A 22,455-nucleotide genomic window follows, 5' to 3' on the forward strand; every position below is an offset into this window, starting at 1 on the left:
CGGAGTATATCAACCACTAAGCACTGTTCTATCTCTCTGTTGTTGCAACTTGTTCCTTTTCTGCTAGTGGGTGCAATCCTCTCATCCTTATTGGGTTTTTGTGTGTTCTTTTTGTGTGTGTGTTCAGGTGGCTCTAGTTCTCGCTCTGCTCCTCGCAAGACCAAGAAGAGGGCATGAAGGACCTTGCGCCCGGTTGTGTCTGATGATGAAGAAGAAGTTGTGATTCCCACCAAGCCCACTCGCCGTGAAAAGTCTGCAGCTGCTAAGCAACGTGTGGTTATGCCGTTACATCGTTGAAAAGCCAAGGATTGGGAAGCCTTCCGCTCAAAGAATCCGTATGAGGTTCCCATTGCTCCCCGTTGGACCACTGTTCAGTTCCGGAATGAGATGCAAGTGCGGATTGTTCATGAACTCTTTGAGCACAATAAGAATAGATATGCCAAACAGTGGACAATTGATTTTGATCATTGGAGAAACAACATGGAGTATTTTGGTGAGGCGCTATCTCTCTGCGAGGAGTTTGATCTTGTCAAGATCATGTCAGTCAATTGTGACTTTTATGTTTAACTTATCCATCAGTTCTATGTCACGGTTCATTTTGGGGAAGATGATGCGCGCACTCTCACCTTCATGTGTCGCGATGAATTGTTTCACGTTCCCTGGAGGGCTTTCTGCAATGCTATTGGATACGAGGATACCGGTCTGGAAGGAAGGGGTGGCATTCACCTTCATGATTTTTCTGAGTCCATGCCTAAGGAGAAGCTTGCCCTTCTGTACATTCGGGGCCGTGGGATTATTGGAGAATCCAAGGATTTGGAGAAGGTCTATGAAATCATGCATCGAGTATTCCGCAATGTGCTCTTGCCCAAGGTGGGCAATTAAGACGAGATTCTTGGCTATCTGGTTGATTTGATGGTTGCTATGAAGACCATGGTGGGGACAGGGGCAACGTTTCATGTGTCAAATTGGCTGTGGCATGAGATGTACAACATGGTCATCTACCGTAAAGTCCCAATCTACGCTCCGTTTGTCATGTGCTTTCTGAACTCTGTGTGGGCTGTTCGTCGTCCTGGAGAGCTCCTCACTTCTCCAGACAATCTCACGGTTCATGAGGTCAAGCTCCTTAAGAAGAAGAAGCATGCCGAGCCTCGCTTCCCTGAACATGCTCCTGAGGATGTCTATGCTACTTCTGACGAGTCCGCTGGAGCCAGGGGCCCAGCCTTCGTGGGTGGCCAAACTTACTGCCAAGGTGAAGAAGACCTTTTGTCTCCAGGCTGACATCCAGAAGATGTATGAAGCACATGTCAATGAGAAGCTTGCACGACGTCGCCAAATTGCAATGATGAAGCACCTCAACATGCAGGTTCAGAGTGGCTCTGAGAAGAGCATCACCCCAAAGGAGCGTTGGATCTCTACCCATAGCACCTGGACTGATGATGAAGCCCCTCCCCAGCCATCATCCTCGTTTGCAGCAGCTGACAATGCCATGGAAGAATCTGATCACGACGACGATGACGACTCTGATGATGAAGATCCAGATGCAACCGAGGAGTCAGAGGAGGACGCTGAGCTTTGGGTCGCTAGCTTCGCTCTTTTCCTTTTTGGTGTCTTGATGCCAAAGGGGGAGAGGGTCTATAGGTCTCGGGGATTTGCTTGGGTTTTTCTCTTGTTCTCGTGTTTTGTGTTTGGTTGTGGACCTGTTTCGTTCCGTGCTGTGTGTGAGACTTGTTACTCCGTTTACCTTTCCGTTCGTAGGTCATTATCGTTATTATTGCCTCTAAGTATTATATTGTCTATCCTTTTGAGCTCAGAGTGATGAGTCTATAAAATCTAGGGGGAGTCTAGTCCTGAAAGTGTGCCCATGCTTTCTATCAGCTAGTACTTGTTGGGGTACACATTCAGGGGGAGTTCCGTCTAGATTTCATTGACTTATCTCTTACAAATCGTGTTGTTGTCATCATCCACCAAAAAGGGAGAGATTGAAAGGGCATTTCCCTTCTTTATGTTTTGGATGATGATGACAACCCTTTGTGGTCTAATCGTGTGCTATATGTTTCAGGTTCTCGATGCTTAGGCTTACATCGGATTGCTATTGCCTCTCGAAGGAAAAGATCGAAGACGTGTCCTCTACGCTTTTATTTTCTTTGGTCATAGAGTACCCGTACTATCAAGAGGGAATCCTCATTAGGAAGCTCTGGGAGAATCAGTTCACGTACACTTTTCTCACCCTCTCTTTGCCTTCCTCAGGTGTGTGTGGGAGAGAGAGTTTTCCTTGCCTCTTCCCCTCTTTTCTGCTCACTGTGTCTGCCCAGCGGTTGTACCGCTCTCTGGAGCGGTTGTACCGCTGGGTCTTGTCGCTCACCAGCTTTGCTCGAGTGGTTGTACCGCTGCCTCCGGGCGGTGGTACCGCCACCATGCTCTGCAACAGCTGGGGCGGTGGTTCCGTCCATGCACCAGTCAAGTACCTTTCTCGCTTCTGGTTTGATGCGGTTCTTGGGCGGTAGTGGCCCGGTTGGTCCGGTCGTTCCACGATGATCGGTACCACCGGTGGTCCGAGCGGTTCTTCCGCTCAGTACTTAGCCGCCCAAGAGCTCAAGGCCATGCGGTTGTTCCGGCCAGGCACCGCCCAAGTACCGGTCAAGCTCCTGTTTTGATACGGTGGTTGTGCGGTAGCCAGGCGGTTAGTCCGGTTATTTTTCTTAGCCGGTTCTACCGCCCGCCTGTCCGGTTGTACCGCTTGGTAGGGTTCTGCAGTTACACCGTGAGTCCCGGTTGTACCGGGACGAGGACCGGTTGTACCGCTGCAGTGCAAAAAACGCAGTAACGGTTGGAAATGTGGGGTGACTATTTAAGGGGGCTTCTCCCACCTACCACTCCCACCTTTGACCTCTCTCACTCCATCATTAATGCCCTTCAAGCTCTCTTGCCTGATCTCTCTCTCTAGCCACTCAAACTTGTTGATTTGCTAGGGATTGAAGGAGGAGACCTAGATCTACACTTCCACCAAAGGATATTTGCTTCCCTCATACTTTCCTGTGTGGATTTTGTTACTCTTGGGTGTTTGAGCACCCTAGACGGTTGAGGTCACCTTGGAGCCATATTCCATTGTGGTGAAGCTTCGTGGTTTTTGTTGGGAGCCTCCAATTAAGTTGTGGAGAGAGCCCCAACCTTGTTTGTAAAGATTCGGTCGCCGCCTTCAAGGGCACCAATAGTGGAATCATGGCATCTCGGATTGTGTGAGGGCGTGAGGAGAATACGGTGGCCCTAGTGGCTTCTTGGGGAGCATTGTGCCTCCACACCGCTCCAGCGAAGACGTACTTCCTCTCAAAGGGAAGGAACTTCGGCAACACATCCTCGTCTCCACCGTCTCCACTCTTGGTTATCTCGTGCCTTTATTTGAGCAAGCTTACTTGTTTCATATCTCTTGCTTGCTTGTGTACCTATCCTCGTTGCATCATATAGGTTGCTCACCTAGTTGCATATCTAGACAACCTACTTTGATGCAAAGTTTAAATTGTTAAAGAAAAGCTAAAAATTGTTAGTTGCCTATTCACCCCCCCCCTCTAGTCAACCATATCGATCCTTTCAATTGGTATCAGAGCCTCGTCTTTTTATTAAGGACTTTACCGTCCAAAGAGTATGGTTGATACCATAGACGGTGTGGAGGAACACTCCTGTGTGAATCCGATCTCGTCTACCGGAGATGGGGGAACTTCGGTCTCTCGTGAGGAGTTCAATGTGGCCTTGGAGACATTGAAAACCTCCATGACAACCGAAGTCGAAAGCATGTTTACTAAATTTCTTGAGGGGTTTAAACTATCCACCGCACCGTTGAAAGTGGGTGATCCCGCCAACAAGGTGATAGATGCTATCCCCGACAAGGGGGAAGCTAGTAGTGAAAAGGCTCCTTCTTCTAGTGGCAAGAATGGCACCGGCATCTTTGCCCATGTGGAACCACCACTTGTTTATGGTGGACCGGTTCCTTCCACTCATTTGAATCATGCCGGTCCTCCCCCTAAGATTGTGAAAAATGAGGATTTTGATTCTTGGGTTTACCGCTTTAAACGTCATTTAAATCATGTGAACACTAACCTTTGGAGAATCATTGAAGAAGGTTTCTATCCACATGATCCAAGCAACTTCACTCCTCGAGAAGCCGCGGACAATCAATTCAATGAGAATGCTCTCTTCATCATTCAAGATGCAATTCCACCCGAAGACCTACCTCATCTTCGTCCTTTCGCCTTGGCCAAAGATGCATGGCATTGTGTCGTGTCTCTCTACCGGGGAAGCGCAAGCATTCAACGCTCCAACTATGAAGTGGTACAAGATGAGGCCGATGAGTTTGCAATGAAGGAAGATGAAGAACCTCGTGAGCTCTATCGGAGAGTAACCAAACTCGCGGTCTCACTACGAGATCATGGGAGCAAGGACACGGATGACAATTGGATCAAGCGCAAATTCCTCAAGGCATTGATGCCCTATCACAAGGCCATGTCCTCCGTCATTCGTCAAAGACCGGACTTCCACACTTTGACCTCAAGCAAAATGTTGGATGAGTTTGTGGCCATGAACATTTTGGACAAGACCGCCGACAATGCGGTGCTCCGTTCTCAACGGGCAAAGAAGCCTAACCTTGCATTGAAGGCCAAGCTCATCGTGGAAGACGAAGAAGAGGAAGAAGAAGAGAGCAACCCCGAAGATACGAAGTATGCATATCATGAACACATGCCACTTGCTTCAAGGCAATTTTGGAGCAAGAAAAACTCGAGGCCAAACTTTAGCAAAAACAACTCAAGTGATACAAGGGGCAAGCAACGTGTAAGGACTTGCTACAATTGCGGCAACGTGAGTCATTTCGTTGCGGAATGCCCGTATGAGAAGAGGGAAGACAATGGTGGCAAGCTCATCCGAAAGGACAAGGCCAAGTCGTTCCCCAACAAGAACAACTTCTCCAAGAAGACTCCTCACAAGGCTTTGGTTGTGCAAGAAGAGTACAATGAGGATGATGACGATGATAAAGATGATGAGTCGGTTGCCATGGCCTCCGTTGCCATTGCAACAACGTCACGGGTGTCTCTCTTCGACTCATCCAACGAGAGCATCACCGCCAAGTGCCTCACGGCTAAAGCCACCAACAAGGTAACCTCCAACATCAAAACTACCATCATTAATTATCCTTCCCCGACGGATTGCATTAATGAACTTGAGGGAGCTAATGTGGAGGCTAACGAGTTTGAGGCCTTTATGGGCAAACTCAAGGGAAAATCCAAGAAGCACTTTGTTGCTCTCTTGGAACAATTTGGTGAAGCCAATGACATGATCGAGGCTCACGAGGACACCATCTCTAAGATGGAAGGGCATAGTCGTGACTATGCCGATGAGATCTCGGATCTTTCCAATGCTCTTGAGGAAGAGCGTGGTCTTCGTTTGGCTCTTGAGGAGTCACACAACGTTGATCATGCTAAGTTAAAGAAAGATTATGATCATGACCTCATTGGTTCTCGTGTGCTAAATTCCGAGAAGGCCAAACTTGGGGTTGATCTTGCTAGACTCAAAGAGGAGTTTGATATACTTGACAAGGCCCACAAGGCCTTGAAGGGTATTCACGCTAGTCTCAAGGAGTCTCATGATCAACTCCAAGTGAAGCTAACTAAGGAGAAAGCAACTTTTCCTCATATGGTTTTAATTGATAATGCAAATGCTACTAACCCGTGTTGTGAGCATATACATCTTGTTGAGGAAAATGCTAAGTTGAAGGAGCAACTTGAGAGAGGTCTTGCGACTTGCATACAAGGCAAGAAGAACCTTAACGATCTCTTGATCAACTAAAAGGGAGTTGTGGCCAAGGAAGGGGTTGGGTACGTGCCCGACTCCAAGAATAATAAGAAGAATGACAAGACCAAACGACCTCCTCCTCTCATGCAAACCTTTGTGAGGGAGGGAGAGAGTGCCCCCGAGGAGAAGAAGAAGAACAATGTCAAGAAGGGCAATGTCACCCCTCCCAACAAAGCCGGCGATTTTAATCCTTCTTATGTGTTATGCCGTGCTAGTGATGGGCATGTTTATGCCAAATTTGTTGGTTCTCTTCATGAATACATTGAATGGTCTATTTGGGTTCCTAAGACCCTTGTTACTAACATCAAAGGACCCATTAAAAAATGGGTACCTAAAACCAAGCATTGATCTCTTGTAGGTGTTTGCTTCCGGTGGTGGATCATGGTTTCTCGATAGCGGAGCTACAAATCATATGACCGGAAGCAAGGACTTGGTGGTGGACGTGCACAAGGTTCCATCTATGCCCACCAATGTCGAGTGGGGTGACGCCTCATCTTCTAAGGTATTGGGACTTGGCAAGGTGGTCATCTCTCATGATCTCACGATCGAGAAGGTCATGCTTGTTGAGTCCCTTGCATACAATTTACTTTCCGTTCGTCAACTTGCAATCATGGGCTTTGCCACTTTCTTTGATATCGATACCGTGGCCCTCTTGTGGAGCAAGACTCTTAAGGTAGCCTTTGTGGGGCATGTCGAGAACGGTCTATATGTGATTAACTTTTCGGAGCGACCCACTAAGACCGCGACATGCCTAATGGCTAAAGTTGATGTGGAATGGCTTTGGCATCGCCGTTTAGCCCATGTCAATATGAGATCTTTGCAAAGTCTCCTCAAGGGGGGCCATGTCCATGGACTAACGAATGTTAGTTTTGCTAAAGATCGTGCTTGCAGTGCCTGTATCGAAGGAAAGCTACATGAGAAGGCTCACCCTCCCACGACTATCATTTATTCAAAGAGGCCTTTGGAGCTCCTTCACATGGATCTCTTTGGGCCTCCATCCTTCGATAGTCTTGAAGGTAGGAAGTATTGCTTGGTGATTGTGGATGACTACTCAAGGTACACGTAGGTGTATTTCTTCAAGAGAAAGAGCGAGACCCAACAAACCGTCATTGACTTTGCAAATGAAGCACAACGTCAACACAATGCAAAGATCTTGACAATAAGAAGTGACAACGGTACCGAGTTCAAAAACTACACCTTGGATGAATTTCTTAGTGATGAGGGAATCAAGCATCAATATTCCGCACCATACACCCCTCAACAAAACGGTGTTGCGGAAAGGAAGAACCGGACGTTGATGGATGCGGCAAGGACCATGATGGCGGAGTTCAAGTCTCCGTACAACTTTTGGGCCGAAGCCATCAACACCGCGTGTCATGCATCCAATCGGCTCTACCTTCGCAAGGGCTTGAACAAGACTCCATATGAGATACTCACCGGTAACAAGCCCAACCTCAAGTACTTCCGGGTATTCGGGTGTAAGTATTTCATTCTCAAGAAAGGTGTTCGGTTGTCTAAATTTGAGGCTAGAGCTCATGAGGGCATATTTGTTGGTTATGCTACAAACTCTCATGCTTACCGTGTCCTTAATAAATCCACGGGACTTATTGAGGAGACGTGTAACGTGGAGTTTGATGAGAATAATGGCTCCCAAGTGGAGCAAAGTGGCACTTGTGATGTAGGTGATGAAATTCTTCCTCAAGCCATAAGAAGAATGGGTGTTGGTTTTATCCTACCCATTGAGGAACCCCTTGTGGCCGAAGGAGAAGGACAATGCTCCACTCAAGTGGAGCCATCACCAACCCAAGGCCCACACGCTTCCGAAGAACAAAGTGAAGGACCTCAACCTCATGAACAAGACCAAGGGCAAGATCATACTCAAGACGGTGTTGACACATCAAGTGATGCCCAAGGTCAAGTTCTCTCCCCCGAGCAAGTTCAAGATCAAGAACAAGTTCATGACGGCGCTCAAGATGATCAAGTAACCGCTCCTCAACTCACCACCAAGGAGGAATTAGAGCGTCGTGCCGCCAAGATTGCATCCAAGCTCTCCACCAAGGATCATCTCATGACGAATGTGCTTGGAAGCTTAAGAAAGGGGGTAAGCACTCGTAGACAATTAGCAAATTATGGTGAGCATCACGCGTTTGTCTCTTGTGTGGAACCCCACAAGGTCTATGAGGCGCTAAAAGATCCGGATTGGCTCAATGCCATGCACGAAGAACTCAACAACTTCGAGCGCAACAAAGTGTGGAGATTGGTGCCAAGGCCAACGGGGAACCACAATGTCATTGGAACCAAGTGGATATTCAAGAACAAGCAAGATGCCCATGGGATTATCATTCGCAACAAGGCTCGTTTGGTAGCACAAGGCTACTCCCAAGTCGAGGGTATCGACTACGGTGAAACCTTTGCTCCCGTTGCTCGTCTTGAATCCATTCGCATGTTGATTACATATGCTTCTCATCATAATTTTAAGTTACAACAAATGGATGTGAAGGGTGCTTTTCTTAATGGTCCCATTAATGAATTGGTTTATGTCAAGCAACCCCCCGGGTTCGAGGATCCCTACTTTTCCGATCATGTGTATCAACTCGATAAGGCGCTCTATGACCTTAAACAAGCCCCACGTGCGTGGTATGACCACCTTACCGAGTTGTTACAAGACCGTGGTTTTGAAGTTGGGCTAATCGACCCCACTCTTTTTACTAAGAAGGTAAAAGGGGAGTTGTTTGTGTGCCAATTATATGTTGATGATATTATCTTTGGTTCTCCTAACAAAGCTTTCAATGAGGAATTTGCCGCTCTCATGACCTCAAAGTTCGAGATGTCCTCCATGAGAGAGTTGAAGTTCTTTCTAGGGTTCAAAGTGAAGCAAAGAAGAGAAGGAACCTTCATCAATCAATCCAAATACACTCAAGACATGCTCAAGAGATTCAAGCTAAGTGACGTCAAGCCGGCTTCCACTCCAATGCCCACCAAGTGCCAACTTGACTTAGATCCCAATGGTAAAGTGGTGGATCAAAAGGTATATCGTTCCATGATTGGATCCTTGCTTTACCTTTGTGCATCTAGACCGGACATCATGTTGAGTGTGGGAATTTGTGCACGGTTTCAAGCCGCACCTAAGGAAAGTCACTATGTGGCGGTCAAACGAATCTTTCGATATTTGGCTCATACCCCAAACTTTGGCCTATGGTACCCTAGAGGATCAAACTTCAAGCTTGTAGGGTACTCGGATTCCGATTGGGCGGGAGACAAAGTGGATAGGAAGTCCACTTCCGGAGGGTGCCAATTCCTTGGTTGCTCTTTGGTAAGTTGGTCTTCCAAAAAGCAAAGTTGTGTGTCTCTCTCGTCCACTGAGGCGGAGTATGTTGCCGCCGGTAGTTGTTGTGCTCAACTCCTATGGATGAGGCAAACTTTAAAGGATTACGGTGTCACTTGTGACAAAGTGCCTCTTTGGTGTGACAATGAAAGTGCCATCAAGATCTCTCTCAATCCGGTGCAACATTTCAAGACGAAGCATATTGAGATCCGGTATCACTTCATCCGGGATCACATTAGACGAGGAGAGATTGAGCTCAACTATGTCAACACTCATGACAACCTTGCAGATATTTTCACGAAGCCCTTGGATGAAGTAAGATTTCGCGAGTTAAGGCATGAGCTAAATATCATTGATTCGAGCAATGTGTCTTGAACCCTTGCACACCCTACCACGCTCAATTTGTTGTCTAGTTTAGGTGTAGGCATGGACATAGGGGGAGTGTTGTTCTCTCAATGAACTCTCCCTCCCCCCATTATGCATAAATTGATTGTGTCTTTCACATTAGCCATATTTGATGGTACTTGTGCTTCAAAGACGAGCTTTGGTCATGGACCCAAGGATAATTCTTCGCGGTGCCATACCAATTGACTCAAACATATGTGGCCTCGGCCACTGTCCTCTCTTCGGGAGGATGGAGTTAGCCTTGTTGTTCTCGTATTGTTTTCTCTCTTTTTTTCTTTGCTCTTTGTGTTAGGTTCTCCTAGGGTGTTGTTTCTCTCCTGTTTTGTGCCCCTTCTTCCTCCCTTCAGATTGCACCCATTTGATCTTGGCTTGGGCTTAGGTGGTCGGGCGGTACAACCGGTACCACGAGCGGTTCTACCGCTGGTACCGGGTTGTGCCGTCCCAAGGGTCTCCGTTCGGTGCTTGGGCGGTTCCACCGCACAAACCCATGGTAACCCACGTCCGGTACTACCGGTTGATGCCGTGCGGTACTACCGCTGCCTCCCAGGCACCGGAAGTACCGTCTCCATCCACCGGTCTGTACCAGACGAGCGGTACAACCGCTCCCCTAAGCGGTTCTACCGGGGCGTGTGTACGGGCCTATATATACTCGACGGGGCTGAAGGGTTGTCTTTTTCTCTTCATCCTCGTTCCTCTTCTTTTTGCCCTAGCCGCCGGCCATCTCTGCCCCTGCCCCGGAGTGCGTCTCGCGCTTCGGATCCTTGGCTCTCCGTGAATTCTCTCCGTGGAGGCCTCCCGATCTCTTCCCATGGATGGTGGTAATGCCTCGTGTTCTTTGCCTCTAGACTTTTTTTAGGGTTCTTCCTTGTCTAGGGCTTTACTTATCTTTCCGCGTTTAGTGTTCGATCTATGGCTTAGAAGAGTTCTTTGTTAGCCTCCTGTCTTGTTTGCAGCACTTAGAATTCGGAATATTACTTGTGTGATTCGTATGCCTGGGTTAGATCTATCTTTCCTGGTAGTGCCACTGTCAGCGGTTCTACCGCCCCTACGGGCGGTGCAACCGCTGGAGCGGTACTACCGCCCCTACGGGCGATACAACCGCTGGAGCGGTACGACCGGCGGAAGATCCGGTACGACCGGAGTATATCAACCACTAAGCACTGTTCTATCTCTCTGTTGTTGCAACTTGTTCCTTTTCTGCTAGTGGGTGCAATCCTCTCATCCTTATTGGGTTTTTGTGTGTTCTTTTTGTGTGTGTGTTCAGGTGGCTCTAGTTCTCGCTCTGCTCCTCGCAAGACCAAGAAGAGGGCACGAAGGACCTTGCGCCCGGTTGTGTCTGATGATGAAGAAGAAGTTGTGATTCCCACCAAGCCCACTCGCCGTGAAAAGTCTGCAGCTGCTAAGCAACGTGTGGTTATGCCGTTACATCGTTGAAAAGCCAAGGATTGGGAAGCCTTCCGCTCAAAGAATCCGTATGAGGTTCCCATTGCTCCCCGTTGGACCACTGTTCAGTTCCGGAATGAGATGCAAGTGCGGATTGTTCATGAACTCTTTGAGCACAATAAGAATAGATATGCCAAACAGTGGACAATTGATTTTGATCATTGGAGAAACAACATGGAGTATTTTGGTGAGGCGCTATCTCTCTGCGAGGAGTTTGATCTTGTCAAGATCATGTCAGTCAATTGTGACTTTTATGTTTAACTTATCCATCAGTTCTATGTCACGGTTCATTTTGGGGAAGATGATGCGCGCACTCTCACCTTCATGTGTCGCGATGAATTGTTTCACGTTCCCTGGAGGGCTTTCTGCAATGCTATTGGATACGAGGATACCGGTCTGGAAGGAAGGGGTGGCATTCACCTTCATGATTTTTCTGAGTCCATGCCTAAGGAGAAGCTTGCCCTTCTGTACATTCGGGGCCGTGGGATTATTGGAGAATCCAAGGATTTGGAGAAGGTCTATGAAATCATGCATCGAGTATTCCGCAATGTGCTCTTGCCCAAGGTGGGCAATTAAGACGAGATTCTTGGCTATCTGGTTGATTTGATGGTTGCTATGAAGACCATGGTGGGGACAGGGGCAACGTTTCATGTGTCAAATTGGCTGTGGCATGAGATGTACAACATGGTCATCTACCATAAAGTCCCAATCTACGCTCCGTTTGTCATGTGCTTTCTGAACTCTGTGTGGGCTGTTCGTCGTCCTGGAGAGCTCCTCACTTCTCCAGACAATCTCATGGTTCATGAGGTCAAGCTCCTTAAGAAGAAGAAGCATGCCGAGCCTCGCTTCCCTGAACATGCTCCTGAGGATGTCTATGCTACTTCTGACGAGTCCGCTGGAGCCAGGGGCCCAGCCTTCGTGGGTGGCCAAACTTACTGCCAAGGTGAAGAAGACCTTTTGTCTCCAGGCTGACATCCAGAAGATGTATGAGGCACATGTCAATGAGAAGCTTGCACGACGTCGCCAAATTGCAATGATGAAGCACCTCAACATGCAGGTTCAGAGTGGCTCTGAGAAGAGCATCACCCCAAAGGAGCGTTGGATCTCTACCCATAGCACCTGGACTGATGATGAAGCCCCTCCCCAGCCATCATCCTCGTTTGCAGCAGCTGACAATGCCATGGAAGAATCTGATCACGACGACGATGACGACTCTGATGATGAAGATCCAGATGCAACCGAGGAGTCAGAGGAGGACGCTGAGCTTTGGGTTGCTAGCTTCGCTCTTTTCCTTTTTGGTGTCTTGATGCCAAAGGGGGAGAGGGTCTATAGGTCTCGGGGATTTGCTTGGGTTTTTCTCTTGTTCTCGTGTTTTGTGTTTGGTTGTGGACCTGTTTCGTTCCGTGCTGTGTGTGAGACTTGTTACTCCGTTTACCTTTCCGTTCGTAGGTCATTATCGTTATTATTGCCTCTAAGTATTATATTGTCTATCCTTTTGAGCTCAGAGTGATGAGTCTATAAAATCTAGGGGGAGTCTAGTCCTGAAAGTGTGCCCATGCTTTCTATCAGCTAGTACTTGTTGGGGTACACATTCAGGGGGAGTTCCGTCTAGATTTCATTGACTTATCTCTTACAAATCGTGTTGTTGTCATCATCCACCAAAAAGGGAGAGATTGAAAGGGCATTTCCCTTCTTTATGTTTTGGATGATGATGACAACCCTTTGTGGTCTAATCGTGTGCTATATGTTTCAGGTTCTCGATGCTTAGGCTTACATCGGATTGCTATTGCCTCTCGAAGGAAAAGATCGAAGACGTGTCCTCTACGCTTTTATTTTCTTTGGTCATAGAGTACCCGTACTATCAAGAGGGAATCCTCATTAGGAAGCTCTGGGAGAATCAGTTCACGTACACTTTTCTCACCCTCTCTTTGCCTTCCTCAGGTGTGTGTGGGAGAGAGAGTTTTCCTTGCCTCTTCCCCTCTTTTCTGCTCACTGTGTCTGCCCAGCGGTTGTACCGCTCTCTGGAGCGGTTGTACCGCTAGGTCTTGTCGCTCACCAGCTTTGCTCGAGCGGTTGTACCGCTGCCTCCGGGCGGTGGTACCGCCACCATGCTCTGCAACAGCTGGGGCGATGGTTCCGTCCATGCACCAGTCAAGTACCGCTCTCGCTTCTGGTTTGATGCGGTTCTTGGGCGGTAGTGGCCCGGTTGGTCCGGTCGTTCCACGATGATCGGTACCACCGGTGGTCCGAGCGGTTCTTCCGCTCAGTACTTAGCCGCCCAAGAGCTCAAGGCCATGCGGTTGTTCCGGCCAGGCACCGCCCAAGTACCGGTCAAGCTCCTGTTTTGATACGGTGGTTGTGCGGTAGCCAGGCGGTTAGTCCAGTTATTTTTCTTAGCCGGTACTACCGCCCGCCTGTCCGGTTGTACCGCTTGGTAGGGTTCTGCAGTTACACCGTGAGTCCCGGTTGTACCGGGACGAGGACCGGTTGTACCGCTGCAGTGCAAAAAACGCAGTAACAGTTGGAAATGTGGGGTGACTATTTAAGGGGGCTTCTCCCACCTACCACTCCCACCTTTGACCTCTCTCACTCCATCATTAATGCCCTTCAAGCTCTCTTGCCCGATCTCTCTCTCTAGCCACTCAAACTTGTTGATTTGCTAGGGATTGAAGGAGGAGACCTAGATCTACACTTCCACCAAAGGATATTTGCTTCCCTCATACTTTCCTGTGTGGATTTTGTTACTCTTGGGTGTTTGAGCACCCTAGACGGTTGAGGTCACCTTGGAGCCATATTCCATTGTGGTGAAGCTTCGTGGTTTTTGTTGGGAGCCTCCAATTAAGTTGTGGAGAGAGCCCCAACCTTGTTTGTAAAGATTCGGTCGCCGCCTTCAAGGGCACCAATAGTGGAATCACGGCATCTCGGATTGTGTGAGGGCGTGAGGAGAATACGGTGGCCCTAGTGGCTTCTTGGGGAGCATTGTGCCTCCACACCGCTCCAACGAAGACGTACTTCCTCTCAAAGGGAAGGAACTTCGGCAACACATCCTCGTCTCCACCGTCTCCACTCTTGGTTATCTCGTGCCTTTATTTGAGCAAGCTTACTTGTTTCATATCTCTTGCTTGCTTGTGTACCTATCCTCGTTGCATCATATAGGTTGCTCACCTAGTTGCATATCTAGACAACCTACTTTGATGCAAAGTTTAAATTGTTAAAGAAAAGCTAAAAATTGTTAGTTGCCTATTCACCCCCCTCTAGTCAACCATATCGATCCTTTCATCATGATAAAACATAAACCCAATATTATAACTCCATCGATTTTGTGTATAATCAAAGCCCATCTCGAGTTTCTAATGTCTAAGGATTGCGCGGCTGCGAGGCGGGTGGCAGCGCGTCCGTCTTGGATCTGGCGCTGGGATCCGGGTGGGTGGCGTGGGTGGGGCGGCGGCGCGCGGAGGTCCGGCACATGGTAGTGGCCTCCCAGGGGCACGGCGGCTACACGGTGGCTTGGCGGATCTGCCTGCGGCGACGGCCGGCTTTTCTCCGGCACCAGCTCGTTTGCGGTCAAACCGCTTCGACCTTCGCTCCATCTCCTCGTCGTCCGGGCAATACTTCAATCCAAGGGCTGGCCCTCTCCCAGCTGCGGTCCATCGCTCGTCTCGCGCTCGGGGCTGCAGGACGGGACAATGGACGCTAGCTTTGGCTGGCCTATTGGATCTCGGCGCTGGGGGCCGTCCAGGGGTGCAAAAGGCGGGGCCTTTCCGCTCGTCTCTTCGGTTGGGGTAGCGACAGGTCTCGGGTCAGGTGGTGCCTAGGTCTTGGATGCCGGAGCGGCGGCCCTGGTGGTGGTAGCGCGGTGCTTCTGGGCAGAGCCTGCGACTTGGTGCTGCCCGGTGGCCATGGCCATGCAGGCGGCGTGGCAGCCGGGGTGTGGCGTTCGGTGGCGGTGAGTGTTGGCCAGGGTGAAAACCTGTTCTTTCTTCGGACAGACCGGCGGCGGCGAAACTCATTCCCTTCTTGAAGGCGTCGTCGTGGCTCTCATCGCCCATCGTGTTGCTCCAGGGGAAACTCTGATCCTCGGATCGAGCAGTGGCGGCACTCCAGTGCCGTATCCTTCCTGAAGGTGCCGCCTTGGAGCCCACGGATCATCGTATGCGGCTTCATCTCTTCGTAGATAGGGATGGTGTTGTTGCGCTCAGCGCCTGTGTATCATGCCTTGGGTGTGTGCGTTTGTTGTGATGGCATGCGTTTGTATCGGGATGTTGGTGATCATTGCTTTATATATAAAGCGGGCCAGAAGCCTTTTTCGGTAAATATTTTGACTTAGCTTGATCTAGTAATACGAACCCAAAATATTATAGTTCCATCAATTTGTGTGATTATTAACTTGTAGATTAGTAATGCATGCCTTCATACCCTGTATTATGAGAGTATCCAATGCACCCGAGCCTGTGGTGCTCCAGGTGTACCCAGTCTCAGTGCACTCATCCAGAAGTCGAAAAACATTCTGTGGAAAAAGAAATAGCGTGTGAGCACAATATACACCAACCATGCTAGAATTTCAATTCAAAACTTAAAACACAACTCAAGAACTCTAAAAAGACGAATCTCTTAGTGAATAGTTGCTACTCTAAATTGGGGTGTGAATTGGCCCATTATCTCAATTGATAGTGTATTTGTCATCTTTGTTTTTTTCTTTTTGGATGATCTTTGTTTCACAAGTTATGTTTCAAATTTGGATTTAGTAGAATGTTACGTTGTCACTGTGTCTATGCACTCTATTTTTTTGTTGAGCTCTTTGAAGTTCTAAAGATGGTTGCACCAGAAGCTCTGGTGCACTGAATACGTTCTCACCATAGTATTAGCCCACGGTTTTTTAGATGACCCATGTTGTTTTCATTTGTCATCAGGTGCAGGCTGCTCATGGTGAAGGCTAATAGCCTTAAACTGAGTTTGTTACGTGTGTTGAACCCGCCAACACTCTTGCCATGTCATAATCAAACACAAGAACAGAGTTATACCATGTATCTTTCGGAAAAGATAAACTGAATGAGTTAAAAAAGGAAGTATTACGAAGCTTCAGGCCAAAGGGTGTCAGGTGCAGAGTGTAGTTCAGTTATCTATTCTGAAGATTCAGTTATCATGCGGCTGGGACGCTTCAGAGTTAGGAAGATCGGACGGCTCGCATCGCTTGCCTGTCACTGTACCGTTCCACCCGGTTGCTTGTTACTGTTTCCCGTTTAGCTCGTGTCATGGCTATATAAGAGCCTGCGCAGAGCGTGTGTAAGCATGGAATCATTATGAGACTTATCTCTAAACAGTGTAAACCTAAACATTCCTCGGAGAGGTATATTCTATAGCATATTCAATATCCTCAGTTCCAGATCGAAACCCTAGCGCGTGTTCATCCCCAAAATTCCCCTGATCCACTCATCTGGTCATGACAATTGGCATCATGAGCCATACGTTCTCTCGGCGGCGCGATCGCAAGGCGCAGTGCTGAAATTTTTTCCCTCCCTTTCCCACCCTGATTCAGAGGCGTTGGCGGCGTTCGGCGGCGGTGAAGGCGGCGCAGGCGGCGGAGCAAATTCGTCGGCAGCTTGGACGGCAGTACTGGTTGCCAGAACACACTGTTCTGGTGGTGAAATTCCAGGTACATGCCTGGGTGGTGCTGATTTGGAGGCGGATTTCTGTGGCGGCATCAGGATCTAGTAAGTGGTTCTGGTTGCTGCCTTGTTGCGGTAGTAAAATTCCTCTCCACTGAATTAGATCATGGGGCGATCGAAGCAGAGTATCGACGACACAGAGCTCGCTGAATTGCTTCATCTCAAAGAAGATGTGCTGGCAAATCGTGAGGAGACCACAGGTTTGCGTGATGAAGTTGATTTGCTGAGGAAGGAAGTTCAGATCTCAAACTCCAAGCATGAGGAAATGAATAGAGTCTTGTCCACAGTGCAGACAGCAGTTTTTTCTCTCAGTGAGCAACTATCTACCATTACAGATGTGCTCAAGACACTTGGCACTCAAGGGGTTTCAGGCTCAGCTCAGCAAATTCCAAGACCCACGGATCAACCAGTTACCAGAGTGGAACAGCCTGTTGCAAACCAACAATTGTCAGAACAACTAAAGGAGGCAACAGATCCAGCTACAAGACCACTAACTGAAGAATTGAGGAAGCGTCTTTTGTTGGAACAAGAGAAAACTAGACAGTTTACTCTCTTCAATGCTGCAAGACTGCCACCTATTCAGGTGGGACAGAAATCAGGCCCTCCTGGTTTTAACAGGACTAATCCTCAGGAGAATCAGTCTGAAGCTGCAAGTCCTACTGCTCAAATGAAAACTGCCTGAACCACAGCTTTTCCCCTGGCAAATTCACCAGAAGTAAATGTGATTTGGGATGAGTACTACAAGAATTATGAAAAGGAAATGAGAACACAATTTGTCAAAAACAAAACCAAGGGCCCTAGAATGGAATTTCCTAGATTTGATGGGGACAATCCTGGTGGATGGATCAGACAGTGTGAGAAGTATTTTCAAACGTCTGGTGCACCTAGTGATTATAAAGTGTCACTTGCACAACTTTATTTCGTTGACAGAGCTGATGTATGGTTGAGGAGATCAGGTCTACTGAAGAAACACCCTACTTGGTCACAATTCTGTGATGAAGTGCTCAAGAGGTTCTCTCCTACAAGCTCCTATGATCTAGCTGATAGATTTAATGCTTTCAAGCAAGGAAATATGTCTATATCTGAATATACAGACCAGTTTGAGTCCTTGATGGGAGAAATGCAAGAAGAAAATCCTTCATTATCCGAACAGTGGTTTATAAAATGCTATGTCAATGGCATGAGATCTCACATCAAATTTCAGCTCAGACTTTTAAGACCTCCCATATTAACTGAAGCATATTGGCTAGCTGTAGATATGGAGCAGTCTCTTCCTCCAAAGAAATCAAACTTCCAAAGTAGTTATCAGAAGAATAACTACAACTCTTTCAAAACTCCAGGGTTTGAAACAATGTTGCCTGAACAAAAACTGCCTGCAACAGCACAGAAGGCAAGAGAGCCTCGAAAGTGTTGGAGATGTGGTGATAACTGGTTTCATGGGCACAACTGCAAACAAGCCCCTGTTATAAACATGTTAACAGGGGAAGAACCGACAGATCAAGGTGAAGAACAGGACTCTGGGTCAGAAGAGGAACAAGAGAATGCACCTGCTGCACAAGACAAATGCATGAGAATATCTGCTCAAGCACCCTGATAGTGTTAATACTATTTCTATCCTGATTCAAGTTGGAGGAAAACAGGCTGTTGCTCTTGTGGATTCTGGAAGCAATTCTACTTTCATGAACCTCCAATTTGCTCCCAAAACTTCTTGCACCATTTTGAAGGACAAAAGCAGATCAGTAGCAGTAGCTGGTGGGGGCAAGTTATGGTCTGGAGCTTACATCCCAAACACATATTTTACTGCAGCAAAACAGAAATTTCTTCAAACTTTCAGAATCCGGGAAATTCCTGGTCATGATGTAGTTTTGGGATGTGATTGGTTAGCTAAACATAGCCCTACATCTTTTGATCACATACAAAGATCAATCACTGTTTATAAGGACAGACAACTACCTGTCACTATTCCTGCCTGTGACACTCTTGCCAATGCTATTGAAGTGGATGAGAAGGAAATGAACAAACTCATTCTTAAGGGGGCACCTGGTTTTGCATTGTACCTGATAAACAATACAAGGGACAAGCCTAAGAAAAATACAGATATTGCTATTGCTGAACCTACAGAAGACTGCACCTACAATAATCAGAGGCCGTACCCCAGCAATTCGGGGCCCGAAGCGAAGTCACAATTTAGGACCCATGTATAAGAATATCAATTAGGCCATTAAAAATATTTTTTATTAATAGTACAAATTTCTCAAAGAACTTAATCATACCAAAAGAAAATTCTCAGAACTTTGAGCTACAAGTCTATCGCATTTATTCTCAACATAAATGTTGTCAACATTACCATCAACATTAGCATCTACTATATGAGATGTTGGCAGCCTTTTTTTCCCTCTTTGCAGTTTAATGTTTCAGTCTTTAATCCCCTGATTTCCTTAGGCTATAATCGCCTGATGAGTAATGATATATGCAGTACTTATACAAAATTGGGGGCCTTGTGCAGCGGCTCCGCTTGCACATGTGCATGTACGGGCCTGACCAACACACTTGAGCATGGACTTTATTGAAGGATTGCCAAAGTCACAAGGGAAGGAAGTAATCTTTGTTGTTGTGGACAGATTAACAAAGTTTGCACATTTCCTTTCTCTATCACACCCTTTCACTGTCAAGACAGTGGCTCGGGTATTCATTGATAACATCATTAAACTGCATGGTCCTCCTATTGACATAGTATCTGATAGGGACAGAATCTTTGCTAGTCAGCTCTGGAAAGACATTTTCTCTGCACTGAAAATTGAACTCAGATATAGTTCTACTTATCACCCTCAATCAGATGGCAGACCGAGAGGGTCAACCAATGCTTTGAAAACTACTTAAGATGTTTAACATCATCTCATCCAACTCAGTGGGTGAAACACCTACCAATGGCAGAATACTGGTACAACAGTTGCTTTCATTCTTCTCGGCAAAAGACACCATTTGAAGCTCTTTATGGTTATCCACCTCCACAAATCAGTGAATATGTCATACATGATAATGAGGCCAAGGAATTGTTAACTGACAGACAACAGCTGTTGTCTAATCTGAGAAGCAACTTGCAGAAAGCACAAGAGCGGATGAACAAGTTTGCTGACAGAAAACATACTGAACAAGTTTTTCAGGAGGGTGACATGGTCTATCTAAAGATGCAACCATATCGTTTAAATGCCTTTGGAGTTAAATCTCACATTAAACTCCAAAGCAAGTTCTATGGCCCTTTTCGAGTGCTCCACAAAGTGGGAAATGTTGCTTATCACCTTCTGCTTCCAGCTGGGACCAAGATCCATCCAGTTTTTCATGTCAGACAGCTCAAGGGTCATATTTGTCCCAATGTAGTTCCTTGTGCAGATTTACGGTTGGTGACCGATAAGGGTAGCATCAAACAAGAACCGGTGCTGGAGTTACAGACACGCCAGATTCCAAGAAACAACCTACCTGTGGTTCAATGGCTGGTACAATGGGAAAACCTTCCTCCGGGCGACTCCACTTGGGAAGATGCGGATTTTATTAAGCACACATTCCCTGCATTTTTCAAACAAACAGTCGAAGGCTGGCGTCATGGCTGTTTAGTACTCCTTGAGGACAAGTTTGTTTCTTCGGAGGGGCATTGTCAGGTGCAGAGTGCAGTTCAGTTATCTATTCTGAAGATTCAGTTATCATGCGGCTGGGATGCTTCAGAGTTAGGAAGATCGGACGGCTCGCATCGCTCACCTGTCACTGTACCGTTTCACCTAGTTGCTTGTTACTGTTTCCCGTTTAGCTAGTGCCATGGCTATATAAGAGCCTGCGTAGAGCGCGTGTAAGCATGGAATCATTCTGAGACTTATCTCTAAACAATGTATACCTAAACATTCCTCTGAGAGGTATATTCTATAGCATATTCTATATCCTCACTTCCAGATCGAAACCCTAGCGTCTGTTCATCCCCAAAATTCCCCAGATCCACTCGTCTGGTCGTGACAAAGGGTCTTGATGTTCTTGTCGAGCCTTATTGATCACGGTCCTTATAGCCCCGTTGCAACTCACGGACAAGTACCTATGTTTCTGTAAATAAAATGAATTCTGCGATAGAAATGTAATTTAATATATATAGGTCATGGCCATTATAGCCACCGGCCACAACCAAATATAATATTCCCTCCGTCCGAAAATACTTGTCATCAAAATGGATAAAAAGGGATGTATCTAGAACTAAAATACGTCTAGATACATCCCATTTTATTCATTTTGATGACAAGTATTTTCGGACAGAGGAAGCACCAAGTACTTTCTATAAACGAAAAAAAATCAGAAACAACAAACTACTCCCTCCGTCTCACAATATAAGATCGTTTTTCAAGCTAAAATAGGGAGACATCTTTTATTGTGGACGGAGGGAGTAGTTTTTTTTCTGATAAATTCCCAAGGCACTACTTTTAGCGTGCACGACCACTCATGCATCAAGTCAGAATCTAACCATTTGCTCCTAAGATGACCCAATCACTGAAGATTCTTGCTCCCTCAACTAATGCAAATCAAGATGAGATAAATGGGCCAAGTGAAGACACGAACACTTACCCCATGATGTTGACGTGGAGGCGAGCGCTGAACTCTATGAAGAGCTCATACATCTTGCCGAGGTCAGCGGCATTGCCGTGCGAGTACAGCACGGTGAGACTCGCCTTGGGACACCCTACATACATGGCAATGATCTCCGTGCCCCGCCGCGTCCGGAGGCGACGTGCCTCCACCCCCTCCCTCCACAGAACCCCCATCATCAACACCCTCCTAGAAAGTGCTGCAGCGTCACTCCCCGCCGGGGCCACGCCCGGCGGAGGCGGCTCCTCGTCCACCACGCCGTAAGACGGTGGGTCGGGCGGGAAGAAGGCGAACTTAGCGGCCACCGAGGACGTCACACCACCCATATTCGCTGACCTCAGACCTGCGGCGGCAGCGGCATTAGGGTTGAACTCTCCGGTCTGGGAAGGTGGAGGCGCCAGAGCAGGCGCGTGGCCGTGGAAGTCGACTTGTTTCAGGGGCTTTAAAGAAAAAGGTTTGGTGCCGGGGCTTCTTTCTTGGGCGGGGCACCAAATTCATGTATCTTTATCAATTAACCAATTTCTTAACGCTGAGGGGCTATATGGTGTTAGGGTATCGGGCGATCTATCTCTCAATTACAGATACAAGCTCGAATTCGGATACAATTAGCCAAGCTGTTCTTGTGAGGAGAAGGGGGGTGAGGAAGAGAGAGCCACCGCCGTTCTGATCCTACTGGATGCCTTCCTCGACTCGCTGGTGGGTGTAAGTAGGTGGCGACACCGGGCCAACCCTAGCGAGTCCAGTCTGGCCCAACGAACCTCCTGTTGGGCTGCACGATGCAGGCCGGCCTACTTGCGATGCACCGTGGGGTGTAGCCCTGCGTTCCGTCTGGGTTGATCGCCATGGCAGGCTGCTGACCTAGCGCTGCCATGATGTCCTGCTCCTGTATAGTTGGGGCGCTAACATCCCCCCTCCTTGAGTACTGACTCGCCCTCGAGCCAGTGTGGGGAAGCGGTCGAAGAGGTACTTGGCGTCTTCCCAGGTGGCGTCGAGGACCGAAGGATCGGACCAGCGCACCAGCATCTGTTCACGTCGGCCTTGTGGTGTCTGCCGCCAGCGCGTGTCCATGATCTTGACGGGTTGGAGAGGCTCATCTGTGAACGCTGGCAGCTCTGGCTCGACCAATGTGGCAGCGGGGATGGCTCGGCGCAGTTGAGA

General features: G+C 47.8%; 1 protein-coding gene across 1 annotated transcript in view; it reads right to left on the reverse strand.

Annotated features, from left to right (window-relative positions):
* LOC125524619 (uncharacterized) overlaps positions 1 to 21,623 on the reverse strand; it is a 33,226-nt gene extending 11,603 nt beyond the window's left edge. The window contains exon 1 of the mRNA XM_048689661.2: positions 21,277 to 21,623. Within this exon, the coding sequence (XP_048545618.2) occupies positions 21,277 to 21,623 (347 nt within the window). The remainder of the gene's footprint in view (positions 1 to 21,276) is intronic.
* Positions 21,624 to 22,455: the final 832 nt, after the last annotated feature.

Source organism: Triticum urartu, chromosome 7A (assembly GCF_056163025.1).
Source record: "Triticum urartu cultivar PI428250 chromosome 7A, HENAU_Tu73, whole genome shotgun sequence".
Taxonomy (NCBI): Eukaryota; Viridiplantae; Streptophyta; class Magnoliopsida; order Poales; family Poaceae; genus Triticum; species Triticum urartu.